The sequence below is a fragment of the Rhineura floridana genome, chromosome 6 (assembly GCF_030035675.1).
Source record: "Rhineura floridana isolate rRhiFlo1 chromosome 6, rRhiFlo1.hap2, whole genome shotgun sequence".
NCBI classification, from domain to species: Eukaryota; Metazoa; Chordata; class Lepidosauria; order Squamata; family Rhineuridae; genus Rhineura; species Rhineura floridana.
Window position 1 is genome coordinate 1,260,572 of NC_084485.1, and position 15,913 is coordinate 1,276,484.

The 15,913-nt window shown below is 56.7% G+C and overlaps 1 protein-coding gene across 3 annotated transcripts; it reads left to right on the plus strand.

Moving 5' to 3' along the window:
* Positions 1-1,004: 1,004 nt before the first annotated feature.
* PLTP (phospholipid transfer protein) lies at positions 1,005-14,282 on the plus strand. 3 transcript variants are annotated; one of them, XM_061630715.1, is made up of 16 exons: positions 1,005-1,110; positions 4,452-4,573; positions 4,811-4,910; positions 5,579-5,707; positions 6,257-6,412; positions 7,546-7,609; positions 8,474-8,537; positions 8,740-8,831; positions 10,323-10,499; positions 10,651-10,710; positions 11,592-11,756; positions 12,819-12,886; positions 12,990-13,032; positions 13,329-13,392; positions 13,724-13,800; positions 13,972-14,282. In XM_061630715.1, the coding sequence occupies exons 2-16, from the start codon at positions 4,465-4,467 to the stop codon at positions 14,077-14,079; spliced, it is 1,476 nt and encodes a 491-aa protein (XP_061486699.1). In that variant the 5' UTR covers positions 1,005-1,110; positions 4,452-4,464; the 3' UTR covers positions 14,080-14,282. The 3 variants fall into 3 exon arrangements, with proteins under 3 accessions (XP_061486699.1, XP_061486700.1, XP_061486702.1); XM_061630716.1 differs by lacking the exon at positions 1,005-1,110 and adding an exon at positions 1,117-1,433; XM_061630718.1 differs by lacking the exon at positions 1,005-1,110 and adding an exon at positions 3,957-4,179.
* The last annotated feature ends 1,631 nt before the right edge of the window (positions 14,283-15,913 follow it).

The window sequence follows — 15,913 nt, forward strand, 5'->3', positions numbered from 1 at the left end:
CTGCAGTTTGCAATTTGCAGGTGCTTCAGACGTCCTGCTTATTATTTGGATTCATGGTGCTTTGTGCTCACAATGACATGGGGAGGTTGCACGAGACCCTGCTTTCAGTACGGGTTGTGTCTGCAAAAGGCTGTTTTTTGCAGGGGGGACATTCTGCTTCCTTTTCAGTCTGTGCGCGTCCGGTACATTCCTGCTGAAATGTAACTTTACAGACCACAAATGTTTGGGGTTGTTATTGTTTTGTCGTGCTCTTGCGCAAGGGTGCCCCTTTGGATAGCAACAATGCAGGAACATTGAGGAAGCATCCCAAGGCAATTCGTGACAGATACTCCTTGGGTGACTTTTGCTCTCTCTGACCTACACTACAGTGTTGTTGTGAGGACAACATGGTGTCTGCATGTGTGCATATGGGGGTGAGAGGAACACCGCACAAGGTATTGGGCCTGGCCTATAATAGTTTTGAGAGGTGGGCAAGAGGGCGATGGCTCAGGGGAAGGGCAGAGTCCCTGTTTGTCACCCACAAGGAAGGTCCCAGGTTCAGGCCTCAGCACCTGCAGGTAGAAGTATCAGGAAGCATCAGGCGGTGGAAGGAAGACCCTTCCGGGCCCCAGCCGCTGCCAGCCAGAACTGACAACGTTAGGCTCCTAGCTGGTGGGCCAACGCTCATGCGCCTTCTCGGACTCCCTTGAAAGGAGGACGGGTCAGCAGCCGCTCTTCCAGAGGCAGACCTCTTCTCTTTCCGTGGTGAAGGATCTCCAGCCAGAGACCCTCCCTGCAAGCTCCCTTGATCCTGAATGCGGTGGGGTGGTGGAGGTGCAGGCGCGGGCATGCTCCCCGGGTAGCTGGCTTTGGCTGGAGGACGGCAGTGAGGCTCCCCAGAGGGAGGCGCTGGGGTGGGTGGCGGGGTGGCAACCCCGGATTAACAGCTGCGGAGGCCACCGAGGAACCCGCGGCTGCCGGCCCAGAGTCGCCTCTCCTGGCCGGCCCGTCCGACTGTCCCCTCCTCTGCTGGGGCGGGCGGAGGAGAGCCGGGAGTGGAGTATAAAGGGGGCGGCGAGCAGGGGCGCCTGGCGAGGCGAGGAGGCGCGACTGGCCCAGACACGACGCCGCGTGAGTGCAGCCGGCACGGCGAGGGCGCTCTGGGGAGGGGGGGTCTCTCCCTGCGGGGGCAGCCCGGGGAAGCAACAAGTCACTCGCCCCCCCAACGCCGCCGCCTTGGGCGCAGAGGAGGGAAGGGCGACCGGCCGCGAACCACCTGGAGCCCGGAATCGCCCCTGCTGTCCCCCGAGCTGCCCTGCTGGCTCTGCGGCTTCTCCGGGGGAAGGGGTCAGCGGCGGGTGCGGTGCCGGGCGGCCCGAGCGAAGGCGACCTCCTGGGAAGCCGCGGGCGAGCCCAGCTCCCCGACGTGCCGGCCGGCGGCTCTGCACGGCTTGGTACGCCACTTAGCCACGAGATTCGCCCATCGGGGAGGAAGGGGGGAAAGGAGCGCTTTGTCCCCGCAACGCCGGCTTCACACGGTCCAGGTCAACACGCGTTTGGTGCCGGGCGAGGCGGACCGGCAGTGCCGCGCGGGCGGAGGGCCAAGCCGGGGCTGGGGAGGCGCCTGTCCTGGTGAGGTCTCCCCCCCCCGCTTGCCAGGAGGGGCCACGACTAGCCCAGACCTGCCAGGCAGCTCCGCGATGTCTGGAATGAGACTGGGGGAGGGGGGAGGAAAGCTCCGTGGGATCGTCGAGCTGGCAGACCTCGCCCCCCAATTGAACTGGGGGGCTCACGAAGGAGGGGGTACCTGCCTCTGACCGTGCGAGGAGGGGAGCCGCTTCCGGAGGGAGAAAGGCTCGCCAAAAGCGGGAAGAGCCCCCCCCGGCAACCGGGCCCCGCGCATCTCCGCTGGAATGACCCGATTCTGCATTGGTGCCCTGGCGGGGGGGCGGCGGAAGGTTTCCCCCCTCCCCCCTCCCCGCGTGGCTGTGTCCCCGGGGGGCTCTGGCTCGGTGCCAGGCTGCTGGACGGGGCAGCGGCAGCCCTCCCCTCTCCCGGCTTCTCCTGCGCCCGCCCTTCCCTCGGGCAGCGTCTGCGTGTGTTGTCGGTCCAGCCCCCCCCCCCCGCCAGGAGCATAAGAGCCTGGGAAGAGCCCCGCTGGCGGGTTACCCCGGCGACCTCCCTTGCTCCCTCCCTCTCTTCCAGCATCCGGTTTCCCACCGCCCTCGCGGCCAGACGCCTCCGGAGGAGCCACAGGGAAGGCTGCGCAGGGAAGGAGCAGCAGCCTCTCCTTGGGCTTGCTCCAACATCTGATACGCAGCGGGTGACTGCCTCTGAACATGGAGGCTCCACTGAGCTCTCGTGATTAGTTGAGGGGATCCTCCCCTTCCCAACGTGGGAGAGGCTGATGAGAGGAGCAAGCTGAGCCTGGGAGGGAGGGAGGCCAGCTCTATGGGGTTGCCGGTGACCGTTTGATGACCGCTCCTCCGCGAGGGGCCCTGACCTCCTTGGCAACTTCAAATCATTTAGCCTTTGAAGCCATCAAAGCCGCCGCCGCCGCCGCTTCCTCAGGAAACATCAGAAGAGTCCCCCCCCCCCCGCCCAGAGGCCCTCCTCTCTCCGGTCCTTGGGAGCTGGCCAACCTGAGGGCCACTCTGGGAAGGCCACAAGCAAGGAGCGTTTCTGGCAGCAAAGTGTATTTGTTCATTGACTGATTTCTATACAACCCTTCATCAAAACTGGACCCAGGTCCGTTTACAAAAATAAGGTCATAGAACAGGCGATAAAGAGCACCATGACAGTTCTCGTAAGGTGCATGAGTAACATCGCTAAAGGTAAAGGTAAAGGTGTCCCTGCACTTATAGTGTGAGTCGTTTCCGACTCTTAGGGTGCCGTCTTGCGACGGGTACTCATTTTACCGACCACGGATGGATGGAAGGCTGAGTGGACCTCGACCCCCTTTACTGGAGATTCGACTTCCTCCTTCAGTTGGAATCGAACTCCGGCGGTGAAGCTTCAGCTGTGTTACCGCCGCTTACCACTCTGCGCCATGGAGGGTCTTGTAACAAAGCTACCCACATCATAAACATGTCTTAAACTGTCAGCCTCTAAAAGGTGGTGTTTTTCAGCCAGGTGTCTAATAGGCTGGGGTGAGATGCACCTCAGCCATTCCGGGAGCAGAGCCACCACCAACAAGGCTCTTTCCTCACAGGCCCCCTCCCTTCACACTCCATTTAACGCAAGGGCCCTCAGGAGAGTCTCCTCTGCTCCTCTCAATGCACAGGCAGGGTGATATGGGAGCAGGCGATTTCACGGGTATTTGAGCCCCAGGCCGTGCAGGGATTCTAATGTCCCCATAAGCACCTTGAACTGGGCCTGGAGTATAAGTCTGGCATGAGAAGCATTACTGTGGAATCCAAAGTTGGGGGCCAACAGACCAGCAATCTGGTGTCACAAAGTCCACTCCATCCAAAGCAACAAAGGGGGTCTGAGTCTTGGATTGCTCTGCATTCTCCTCCTGGATCTGCGGGGCACAGCGGTGTGGTTCATGGGGGCTGGGCCCTCCGGATTGTCAAATGCCCATCAAAGCACTTGCAAGTGTACTTGCATCAGTACCCTGAGACTTGATAAGGGAAGCTTATCTGCCCCTCATCCTTCCACCCTTTCTTCTCTTCCTCGACTGTCCGAGAGAGAGGAGACACCTTTGTCTCTGCTCCCTCCCTCCTGAGCCATGAGGGCAAGACCCACATCTGGGCATTGTGCCTCCAACTTAGTAGAACTAGGTATGCCTTTTCTATCTACTACGTGTTTCTATCCATAAAGTGGTTTTCTTATTTTACTAAGTCTTAAGTCTCAGTGATCTAAAAGCAGGGTTAAGGCCTGCCACTTAGGTAAACCCACACACTGGCACACGCGCATCTCAGACCATTGATGATCTCTGCTAATATCTATACAAATTTACATAGCAAAGGTTTATGGTGGCCCAGTAAACTAAGTTGAATTGCAAGTTGTGCCTAAAAGTTAAAAAGGCTAAATACTGTGTGTGATTTACAAAGAGATTGAAAAAGGAGACTAGGCTAGAGAAAGAGAAGCAGAACAAAAGAAGAGAAGAGTGAAGGGCGGAAGGAGGAGGGGCAGATCAGCTACCCTGAGCATATCAGTCTGGACGGAAGGAAGTCAGTCAGAGCATCACAGGTAAAGGTAGGCAAGCCTAGCCATCTGGAGGACCCCAACTCTATCTCCCTTCTGGAACACAAACAAAAGAACAAAACAGGAGTTGCTCTGGCCCCACTTCCAACAAGACTCTGGGCAGGGCTTGTGCCACTTCTGCCTCCTACACACCCATGGGTGCTGTCCACCCATCACTGGCCCTGTGGAGAGGGGGAGCCGCTTGCCCACTCGCTGCCTGCCTGGGGGAGGGGAGGTGCAGCCCGCCGGGGTCCAACGGCTCGCTCTGCTGTTCCCCCCTGCAGGGCAAGCTCCACCATGGCCCACCTGACCTGCTTCCTCCTGCTGCTGCTCTGCGTGGTCATGGTGGCCTCTTCGGCCACGCCGGGCTGCAAGATCAGGATCACTGCCAAGGGCTTGGAGCTGGGTAAGGAACTGCAGAGGAGAGGAGGGGAGGGGGAGCAGCGGCACACCCCCTGCCAAGGACAGCTCCAGCCTCTGGGCCTGGCTTCTTCTGTCTGCCAAGGGCACCCCCGGTCCCCTCCCCTTGGCTTGGCCGGTTGGCTGACCCACGGGGGTGGACGTGGACTGAACACCCTCCTGGTCTTGGGGGGGGGAGGCCAGCAGGGGAGCCGATGGTGATGCCACTCTGGGGGTTTTGCAGTGAAGCAGGAAGGGCTGCGTTTTGTGGGGCAGGAGCTGGAGAACATCACCCTCGCCGACCTTCACGGCAAGGAGGGGCGCTTCCACTACAACATCAGCAAGTGAGTCGCCGGGTTGGCCACCCGCCCCGGGCATTGTCTTGGTAGCTCGGAACATGCTCTGCTCTGCCGGAGGCCTGTCCGAGGCTTCAGTGAGCCTGAGCAGTTTCTGCTTTGCACTGTCCTGGCCGGCTCAGGGTGGCTCTGGACCCACAGCGCTAAATCCAGCCACTCCCGGGATGCGCTGAGGAGAAAGGGGATTTGGGTCCAGCAGCGCCGCCTCCTGTGCCGTGAAAGAGAGAGAGGCGCCCCTCGTCCAGGAGGCGGCCGGGGCTCCGGGTGCCTGGGCAGGGAAGAGGCTCAGAGTCACGGCAGGCCTCTGCACTTGCCCAGCCAGAACCCCCAAGCCCCAGGGAGGCGAGGGCAGTTCTTGGTTACAAGAACGGACTGGCCTCGCAGACTCTCCTCCAGGCACAAGCCCTGTGTTGCTCCTCCGGGCTCTGGAGCGGCAGAGCAGGCAGAGCCCGCTTGAGGGCCAGGGGGGAGCAGAAGGACGCCGGTCTCCAAGGAAGGGCCGGGAGCAGCGACGTCGAAATGCCCGGGGAGTGACTAGCGGGGGGTGGGCAGGGCTCTGGCTCTCAGCGAGGAGAAGGGCTGGGAATGGGCCGGAGGCAGCGGCAACAGCAGCGGGCAAGCAGCGGTCCCTGCAACCGTGGTGCCTCCCCTTGCAGCGTGAAGGTGACGCACCTGCAGTTGGCGCTCTCCGACCTGCACTTCCAGCCCCAGCAGCACCTGGCCTTCAACATCAACAATGGCTCCATCAGCCTGCGCTTCCGGCGCCAGCTCCTCTACTGGTTCTTGTAAGTGGCTTGTTCAACAGCAGGGCGTCTTGGAGGACGCAGCCAACAGGGTGATCCTGCTGAGCACAGTGATTCCTGCCTCAGGCAAACGGGAGCTGCGGGGGGCTGCAGCCTGCCTGTGGTCCTCCTGGGCGACATGCATTGGGGTGGGGAACCCCAAGCCTCTCTGGCCCTCAGGACTCTGACCCTCAGGCTGCACACCCTCTCTGCAGGACCCACCCCTCTCTGCCCCTGCTTGCACCCTCTTGGAGGGTTCTTGCTTGGCTGGAAATGTGTCCTTGAACTCTGATCCTGCCTCTTGCTCCGGTGGATGGAGGACAGAGAGGGGTAAAAGTCACATGTACTGCATTGCCCACTTTTGCCTCTGGCCTGGCCCCAGCCACCCTGCATGTGGCCCCTGGGAGGGGTTTCGCCCCATCTCCTCTTTCGATTCCGACGTGCAGCTTGGGCCTTGACTTCCACATGGCCTCTCTGGCTGAGCCGTGTGGGTTGCTTTGGTGAAGCCAGCTGACAGCTGGCCTCCTACAAAAGGTCCGTCTGCCTCCACAGCTATGACATTGGCTCAATCAACACGTCGGCTGAGGGCGTGCACATCCACACGCTGCTGGAGCTCTCGAAAGACAACAGCGGCCGCCTCAAGATCTCCAACGTCAGCTGCAACGCCTCCATCAGCCGCATGCAGGCAGGATTCAGCGGCACACTCAGGTACTCCAGAGGCATGGGGCATGCACTGCTTGACCCCTGCCGCCTCCTCGCTGGGCTCTCTGGCTGGGTAGAATGTTGCTGTGTGTGTTTGTGTTGCTTAATTTGTTTTAAAGCAGCACAACTGCAGCAGCGAGTAACAGCAGATGTTGAAATGCGAGTGTGCCAGCGTGTGCATGCGTTTACCTAAGAAAGCAGGCTTTTACCCCACATCAGTATCACTGAGACTGGAGACTTAGTAAAATAAGAAAAGCTACCTTATTTAGAGAAATTCATCGTGGATAGAAAAGGCATCCCTAGTTCTAACTAACTAGCTAAGTTGGGGGCGTAACGCCCAGGTGCGGGAGTTAGCCTCATGGCATGGAGAGAGCAGAGACAAGGGGAGTCTCCTCTCTCCCAGACAGTGGGAGAAGAAAGGAAGAGATGTAACAGTCCAGCGACAGAAGGAAGTCAGTCAGAGCATCACAGGTAAAGGTAAACAAAGCCTATCCATCTGGAGGACCCGAGCCCTATCTCCCTTCTGGAGCTTAAACAAAAGAACAAAACAGGAGTTGCTCTTGCCCTACTTCCAACAGAGAACACATGGCCCCTTTGAGGAAGGCCCATCGCTCAGCGGCAGAACTATCACGCTTTCACGCAGAAGGTCCTGGTTCAGTCCACAGCTGTGTCTCCAGGGGGGGCTGGGAGCATCCTCCGCCTGGAGCCCTGGACAGCCGCTGCCAGTCAGTGCCGGCAACCCTGAGCTAGGTGGACCAGGCAAGGGCTTGACTTTGCATCAGGCAGCTTCCAGTTGCCTCTTGCTCAGGTCACCCACCCAGGCTCTCCTCCCCCCTGCTGCTCCAGCTGGCTGTGGGCCTGCTTCTAAGGTGGTCTCCCAGGGGGAGTGGCTCAAGTAACCAGGGTGGCCTGGGGAAGGGAGGTGCCCACTGCACTTGCCTCACAGTGGCATGGCTGCAAGAGAGGCTGTGGGGGCCGAGGGCTGCTTTGGGGTTGAAAGGTGCAACGGCAGGGAAGGTGCCTCTCTCCTTATATGAGAAAGAAAGAGACAAAGCGCAAAGGAGGGGGAGGCATTATGGGTCTCTCTCTTGGAAAGGGTTGCTGTCTGCATCATGCACACACGTCTGCATTCTCTCCAGAAAGGTATATAGATTCCTGGGCACCTTGATCACCACAGGGGTGCGCTACCTTCTCAGCCAACAGGTAAGGACCAAGTCAGAGACAGGCAGGAGAACAGCAGCCTGCCTCCATCCCTCTCCCTAGTCCCTGAGTCTCTAGAGCTGAAGGAGGCAAAGGACATCTAGTCCACCCCACAGCAGCTCTGCCCCCGATCAATAGCACAAAGGTGAGCATGGGGAGGTCCCATGTTTCCCCCTCTGAGTCTCCTTTGCCTGTCTTGCCCCTGCCTCACACAGGGATGCTGTTCTTTGACTCCAGCTCCTAGCAGCCAGCATGGCAGTGGTCAGGGATGATGACAGGAATTGGAGTCCTGTGGCACCTGGAGGACCACAGGGCCCCATCCTGGGCCTCATGGCTGCTGGGGGTCCCTGTGCTCTTCCCTTCCCTGCTTTCCACTGAAAATGAGTTCTACAGAGGAGCCCCCTTGTCCTTAGAGTCTTGGGGAGTTTTCTGGGGACAGTCTGAAGGGCAGCTGGTAGAACTGGGGTGTGTGTGTGGGATGTGGTCGTTAACAGTGGGGAATGCGTTCAGGTCAGAAGGTCTTTTGGGGGGGAATAGCCAGACCTCTCCCTGGCCTTGCAGCTACTGTTTCAGGGCCCAAATAGAGCTGGAGGGTGAGCCCTGAGCCCTGGATGTGGTCCTGGGACTTGTGAAATACTAATAAAGAGTTGAATGCCCTTAAGCATGTGCAGAGCACCTTCCCACCCACACTCACCTGGGATTGGGGAGGGAGGGCTTCCCCTCCCCAAAAATGATTTCCAAACAGGCATGAGCATGACTCCTTTTGCCCTCACTACACTTCTCATTAAGTGCTTTGCATTTGGGGCAGTTGTTCCTCCCACCCCCAGGGGGCTCCCCCTGCCTTTCCCATTGCTTTTTTCCTCGCAGATCTGCCCAGTGCTGAATCATGCCGGGCTTGTGTTGCTCAACTCTCTGCTGGACACGGTGCCAGGTGAGTTGTGCAGGTGTGCATGCAGGGGGGGGTGGCTTAGTGATTTTTCACAGCTGCTAGCTCACAGAGGAAGGCAAGCCAGAAGGGCCCATGTGATGCTTCCGGTGGCCGCCTGTTAGCTGCACACAAGTTGAGGGTCAGAGCGGGGGAGGAAGGGGTCACTGTGGCCATCACCAGCTGCTCTCTCCTTCCTGCCCTGTAGTGCGCAACCCAGTGGATGAGCACATTGGGATAGACTACTCCCTCCTGAACAATCCCGTTGTTACTTCTGACACCATGGACCTGGATTTTGAGGTACTGGCCACAAGGGCTGGAACTGGTGAACTCTGGAACTTAGGGGTGGCAAGCATAGATCAGGGAAAATGAAACTGAAGGAGTAGTGAAGCTGCTGAACAGGTTCTGCCCAACCTCTGCCAGAAGACAACAGCAGGATTCTTCATTTTAACGGGGCTGGTAGTGGACAAAGCCCAAATGAGCTTGAGGACTAACGTGGGCTCTGGCTGGATTTCTAGAACCATAGAATCATAGAATAGTAGAGTTGGAAGGGGCCTCTAAGGCCATCAAGTCCAACCCCCTGCTCAATACAGGAATCCAAATCAAAGCATTCCCGACAGATGGCTGTCCAGCTGCCTCTTGAATGCCTCCAGTGTTGGAGAGCCCACCACCTCTCTAGGTCATTGGCTCCATTGTCGTATGGCTCTAACAGTTAGGAAGTTTTTCCTGATGTCCAGTCGAAATCTGGCTTCCTGCAACTTGAGCCCATTATTCCGTGTCCTGCACTCTGGGAGGACCGAGAAGAGATCCTGGCCCTCCTCTGTGTGGCAACCTTCCATATACTTGAAGAGTGCTATCATATCTCCCCACAGTCTTCTCTTCTCAAGGCTAAACATGCCCAGTTCTTTCAGTCTTTTTTCATAGGGCTTTGTTTCCAATCACCTGATCATCTTTGTTGCCCTCCTCTGAAACTGTTCCAGTTTGTCTGCATCCTTCTTGAAGTTCAGAGACCAGAACTGGACGCAGTAATCAAGATGAGACCTAACCAGTGCTGAATAGAGGGGCAGTGCAATATCTCTGAGAGGAGGTCAGGTCTCCTGCTTCCCTGGTGCATTCATAGAATCATAGAATAGTCGAGTTGGAAGGGGCCTACAAGGCCATCAAGTCCAACCCCCTGCTCAATGCAGGAATCCAAATCAAAGCATTCCTGACAGATGGCTGTCCAGCTGCCTCTTGAAGGCTTCCTGTGTCGGAGAGCCCACTGCTTCTCTAGGTAATTGGTTCCATTGTCGTATGGCTCTAACAGTTAGGAAGTTTTTCCTGATGTCCAGTCGAAATCTGGCTTCCTGCACCTTGAGCCCATTATTCCGGGACCTGCACTCTTGGACGATCGAGAACAGATCTCGGCCCTCCTCTGTGTGACAACCTTTCATGTACTTGAAGAGTGCTGTCATATCTCCCCTCAGTCGTCTCTATTCAAGGCTAAACATGCCCAGTTCTTTTCAGGAGCAGCTTGTAAATATTAAAATACTTTTTTTTGCTGCTCATAACCTCACTCTGGAAATATTTAGCCTTTTAAATGATTCTGCCTTGACTAGGAGCAGAATGTTCAGTACAATCTGACTAGGATGAGACTGGGGGGGGCACAACCCAGCTTGCCCGAGGACGCAGGGGGTTGAATGTTTAGGGGAGTGAGGTAACATGTTGGAGGCAGTACTTTGAAGTGCATGTTTGGGCTATAAAGTGGGCTTGGGGCAGATGCCTCTGACTGGGCTGTTCTTCCACCCACAGGGCAAATTCTTCCCTTTGGGGGATGAGAACAAGACGCTTCCCAACCTGGCCCCAGAGCCCCTCATCCAGGAGACAGAGCGCATGGTGTACCTGGCTGTCTCAGAATACTTCTTTGACTCTGCTCTGTTTGCCTACTACCAGGCTGGCGTGCTGAGCATGGAGATTGCTGGTGAAAAGGTTTGTTGGGTGAACCCCCCAGTTTTGGGAGGTCCCGGCAGCTCCCAGGGAGCCAATGCGGCTGATGGCCAAAAGCAGACCAAGGGGGCAGAGGCGAGGGAGCTCTAGAATGGCTGCCCTGCCCCATTTGGATGCTTCATTCTCATTCCAGGTGCCAAAAGATCTGGAAATTCTGCTGAGAGCCACGCTGTTCGGGAGCATTGTCATGACGGTAAGCTGGGCCCAGGCTGGCAGGAAAGCCCCAGCGGTGGTCTGATCTCTATGGAGACGTTAGATGCTGAAAGCTGCCCCTTCTCAGATGGAGCTCTGCACGTGACTTGATACTCTCTCTCAGTTCCACCCCAGGAACTAGCTAGAGTCAAACAGGGCTCATTCCGTGTTGGAATGATAATGGTAATATGAAGGAGAGACCTGAAACAGTGGCACAAAAATGAGAGTTTGCTGGGGTGTAGGGGAAGGAGAGCCCTCAAATAGTTTTTAGACGACACTCTTCTGGGCTGCAGCTGCAGATAGGAGCAGCCCAGACCTTGAGAATGCTGGGTCAGCTCCGGCACATGGAACAGAGGTGGTGATGTCAATGGCCAGCCGTGCACCCGGGGCTGAAGGAACAGTCACAGCTGTCAATGGCCTCCACAGGCCACAACATTTGCAACCATGTCATCCATCAAAATAAAGGACAACAAACAGCATCCCCTTGCGTGTGTTGGAATAGGCAAACTTGCATGTTCCCTTGTAAAAAGGGAGATGTTCCCTTTAACAGATATTTGGGAAATATCCTATGTACCTCCTATTTCATTTTATATTTTTAAAATACCAAACAGCATGGAGGTCTGAGGAAGCAGAAAAGGGAAGAGGTCAGGCAAGTTCGTGAAGTTGGTCAGTCTTTCTTCTGAAGGCTTTTCTGATATCCTTCCCTTTGGTGTCTTGTGCGCAAGGACATTGCATTTTATTCCACACATGCCCTCTTCCTCACCCCCAAGAAAATGTGTGGCTTTCGTTCTCTGTCTGCAAAAGCACAGGCTGCCTCCGCCCTGTTTTCTGGCCCTCCTTGGCTGATGCAGCTCTACTCTAACCCTCTTGGGCCACCTCTAGAACCCTTCAGTACTGGATGCTCCTCTGATGCTGAAGCTCCAAGTGTCATCACCGCCACGCTGTAGTATCAAGGCCACGGGCACGTCCGTTGCAGTCACAGCCACCCTCAGCATCTTCTTGGCTCCTGTGGAACAACCCCTGATCCAGCTTACAAGCATGACCATGGTGAGCAATGCAGGGGCCAGTGCTTACCCTCCCTCCCAAGACCCTCATGGTTGCACTTTGCCCTAGCTCAAATGAGCTAGGTGGGTGGATCCTGGTGGGTTCCCCTTTCCTCCTCTGGGCTCTTCAATCAGCTGGAGCTGTTTCCACCACAAGCCCCCTCCCCACTGTTATGTAAATTTGTATAAATGAGCAGAGATCATCAGAGGTCTGAGATGCGCGTGTGCCAGTGTGTGCGGCAGTGTGTGCGTTGACCTAAGTGGCAGGCCTTAACCCTGCATTGAGATCACTGAGATTTAAGACTTAGTAAAATAAGAAAAGCTACTTTATTGATAGAAACACATAGTAGATAGGAAAGGCACACCTAGTTCTAAGTTGGAGGCGCAATGCCCAGATGTGGGTCTTGCCCTCATGGGTCAGAAGGGAGGGAGCAGAGACAAAGGGATGTCTCCTCTCTCTCTGATGAAGAAGAGGGAAAGGGTGGAAGGAGGAGGGGCAGATCAGCTTCCCTTAAGACATATAAGTCTAACGATGGAAGGAAGTCAGTCAGAGCATCACAGGTAAAGGTAGTCAAGCCTAGCCATCTGGAGGACCCTGACTCTATCTCCCTTCTGGAACATAAGCAGAAGAACAAAACAGGAGTTGCTCTTCCCCCACTTCCAACACCCCCCCCCCGCACGCAGCACCTGGGTCATATCCACACCGTACACATTCAGAGCAATGGCTCCCCACCCCCATCCTGGGAACTGTAGTTTAAGTGTCCGGGGAATTGTAGCTAGGCGAGGGGTAAACTACGGTTCCCACATGCTTTAAATGTACGGTGTGGATGTGACCATAATCTGGAATCACAGAGGCTGTCCTGCCACTTTGGGGGCAGGGCAGCTGGATGGGTCCACTGTTAGGTTCATCTCTGATGCTGTGGCCGTTCTGGGAGGCCAAACTGTGGTCCTGTCTTGGTTGGAAAGAGAAAAAGCGAAGGCTGTTCCCTTCAGAGAAGGACCAAGGCTGGCGGGAGGTCAGCGTCCCCGGCGGGTTGGCACTGACCTGGCCTTGGTCTCCTTTCAGGAAGCGCGGCTGAGTGCCAAGGTGGAGCTGTGCAAGAAAGCCCTGCAGGTGCAGATGGACCTGAAGAGGTACTGCCAGCCACGATGCCACGGGAGGGGGGAGGGGAGAACCAGCGCTCGGGGCGGGGGTGGCTGCTGCTCGCTGCTCACTCTCTGTCTGTGCCTTGTCCAGATTCCGGATCTACTCCAACCAATCAGCGCTGGAATCTCTGGCCGTAAGTGCTGGCGGCTGGGGTGGGCCCCGCGAGAGCTGCCTCTAGAGGTGGGCCTCACACGTGGCTTGGGAAAGGTCAGGCAGGGCTGCAGCGCTGAGGAAGAGCCTCGTGCACGCTGAGGCAGGTTCCCGGGTGCAGCGGGTCTGCTTCCCTCATCTCCACCAATGAGAATCTGGAAAGACCTGTCTCTGCCCAGGATCCCCAAGAGCTGCTGCTGGCCAGAGCAGAGACTGAGGACAAGGCAGCCCTGTGGTCAGGTGCCCCAGCTCACCCCCTTTCCCCGCTTCCTCCTCCAGCTGATCCCGCTGCAAGGGCCCCTGAAGACGCTGCTGCAGTTGACCATTATGCCCATTATTAATGGTAAGAGATGGGCATGGAGCAGGCACGGGGGGGGGGACGACCAGAGAAATGTCCTGCAGCTCCAGGCAACCTCACCCCAAACCTCTCTCCTCTCTGATGCATGGGGGGGGGGGAGGAACGGCGCTGCTCTGTCATCGGGGTGGGGAACCTCCAGCTGTTGATGGATGGCAATTCCCATCTTCACCCCGACCCGGCACTGGCCAGGCTGGCTGCTGGGAGTCGGGGTGCGACAACCCCTCAAGGGCCACCCCTGCCGCGCAGCGTCAGAAACCCACCCTTGGTTCCAGCACTCAGCCCAGGCACAGGTTCAGCCCTCCCCCTTTTCCCGCAGAGAGAACCAAGAAGGGGGTCCAGATCCCACTCCCGGAGGGCATAGACTTCATGAAGGAAGTAGTCACCAACCACAAGGTAGGCAGAGCCTCCTCCCGCGGCTCACTTCTCGGGCACGGTGGGGCCGGGCCGGGCCTTCACCTCCTCCCAGGGGTGGGGCAGAGGTGCGGGCATCTTGGCTGCCTGGAGAGGTGGCTGGGGAGGCCCAGACCCCCCTCCCCACCTTGCCTCTCTCTTCTCCCCTCCCAGGGCTACCTGACCATCGGTGCAGATCTCCATTTCTCCAAGGGCCTGAGAGAGGTGATTGAGCAGTTCCGGATGGCACCAGGTCCATCGCCAACCACCGTGGCCGTCTGAGGGGCCCCAGGGCTGCTCCCCCTGCCAGCACTTCCTCCCTACTTTACTGACTCTTCACCCTCCCTCCCTCCCAAGGGCAGTGCCCGTCTGCCCTGGCAGCCCCTCTGCCCTCCATGACGTGTGGCCCAGGCAGGCATCATCACCAGCAGAAGGCGGCTGCTACTGCTGTGGCTTTGGGAGCCTCAATAAACAGGTTAAGACCACCCCACGCACCCCACTGCCTCCTTGCGTCTTGCAGAGCCTTGATTGTCACTCAACAAATACAACCTTTTTAACATCTGCTGGGACTCTGTTCTGCTCCTCCCTAATGAAAGAAAGCGCTTTGGCTGCAGAAGGGGCTACTATGGCTCAGCCAGCCCAGGACCACTTACAGCCTGAGGCCAAGGGCCAGCACCTTGCAAGCCGAGGTCTTTGCTGACCTTGCAACCTGAACTCCATTAACAGAAAGGGGGTGGGGGATAGGTAGGTGGGGACTCTTGCCACAAAGCAGGCACTGCGGCCCAAACTCTGTGCAATGTGCCAATGGGTGAATTCCCTTCCTTTAAAAGAAACCACCCCCAAAGGCAGGTGGGGAAGCTCCAGTCTCATGCAGGAGCCCCCACCCCCACCCCATGGATAGTCATCTTTTCTTGTGTGAATAAATATGCGGGGTGGGGGTTGCCATAGTGGGGGCAGAGGAGAATGTTGAAGAGAAAAACAGCTGGCAGTGAAAGGTTGACCCCCCATAATAATAATTCTTTGCATTTGCATACTCTAAGAAGTACTTCACATACATTGTCATCCTTGTGTTGTAAGAGTTATAACAACCCTAGAAGGTAGGTCAGAATTATTATCCACATATTAGGGGGGGGGAGGGAGGCTGAGAGAACATGACTTAGCTAAGGCCCCCTAACAGGAGTTTGTGTGGTGGAGAAATGCGTTTCAGAGGAGGGGGGCTGTTCTGGTTTGCAGCTCACCCTTGGGCTACAGCTACCCTCCCAAACATTTCCCTCTTCTGATCTAAAAATCCACTTTTACCGTTGCAGAGAAGGTGCTCCAGGCTCTTGCTCATTGAACATCTGAGGTGCACTAATGTACGGAAGGAACACATCCCAACACCGTCTGCAATCCCCTGTGACTCCCCCCCCCATCTCCAAAGGGAGGGTTGGGAAACAGGACTCTCCTGAGCAATGATGCTGGGTGGGAACAGGGAAAAGAGCAACAGTTAACTTTCCTGCCATAAACTTCTTGAAGTTCACATATGTTAGAGTCCAAACCCTTGTCTATGTTGGCACAAAGATTGTTTTGAGATGGGGCAGTCAGAGCTGTGGAGTATTATAAAGTGACAATACCTTGAAATGAAAAAATGGAAATGGGCTGCCTTCAGGTCAACCCCGACTTATGGCAACCCTGTGAATAGGGTGTTCATGGTAAGAGGTATTCAGAGGGGGTTCACCATTGCCTCCCTCTGAGGCTGAGAGGCAGTGACTGGCCCAAGGTCACCCTGTGAGCTTCATGGCTGTGTGGGGATTCAAACCCTGGTCTCCCAGGTCATAGTCCAACACTCTAACCACTAGGCCACACTGGTGGATTTATTTATTTATTCAACGATGCGCTGCATGTGGCAGTCCTGCCTTTCACCTGTCCTGAATCCTCCGACGTTTGGCTTCGCTGGATGGCCCCACTGGGTTCTAGTCTTATGGGGGCGGGGGGTTAACTCTCTGTCATGCCCCCCCTCCACTTTCTTTTAAACGACAAAGCCTTAGATGTAACCCTTCTTCATCAGAGGGTTGCTCCAGCCTCTTGAGCATTTTCTGAGGACCCCCCCTTACCTGCCCACCCTTTCCGTGAAGCC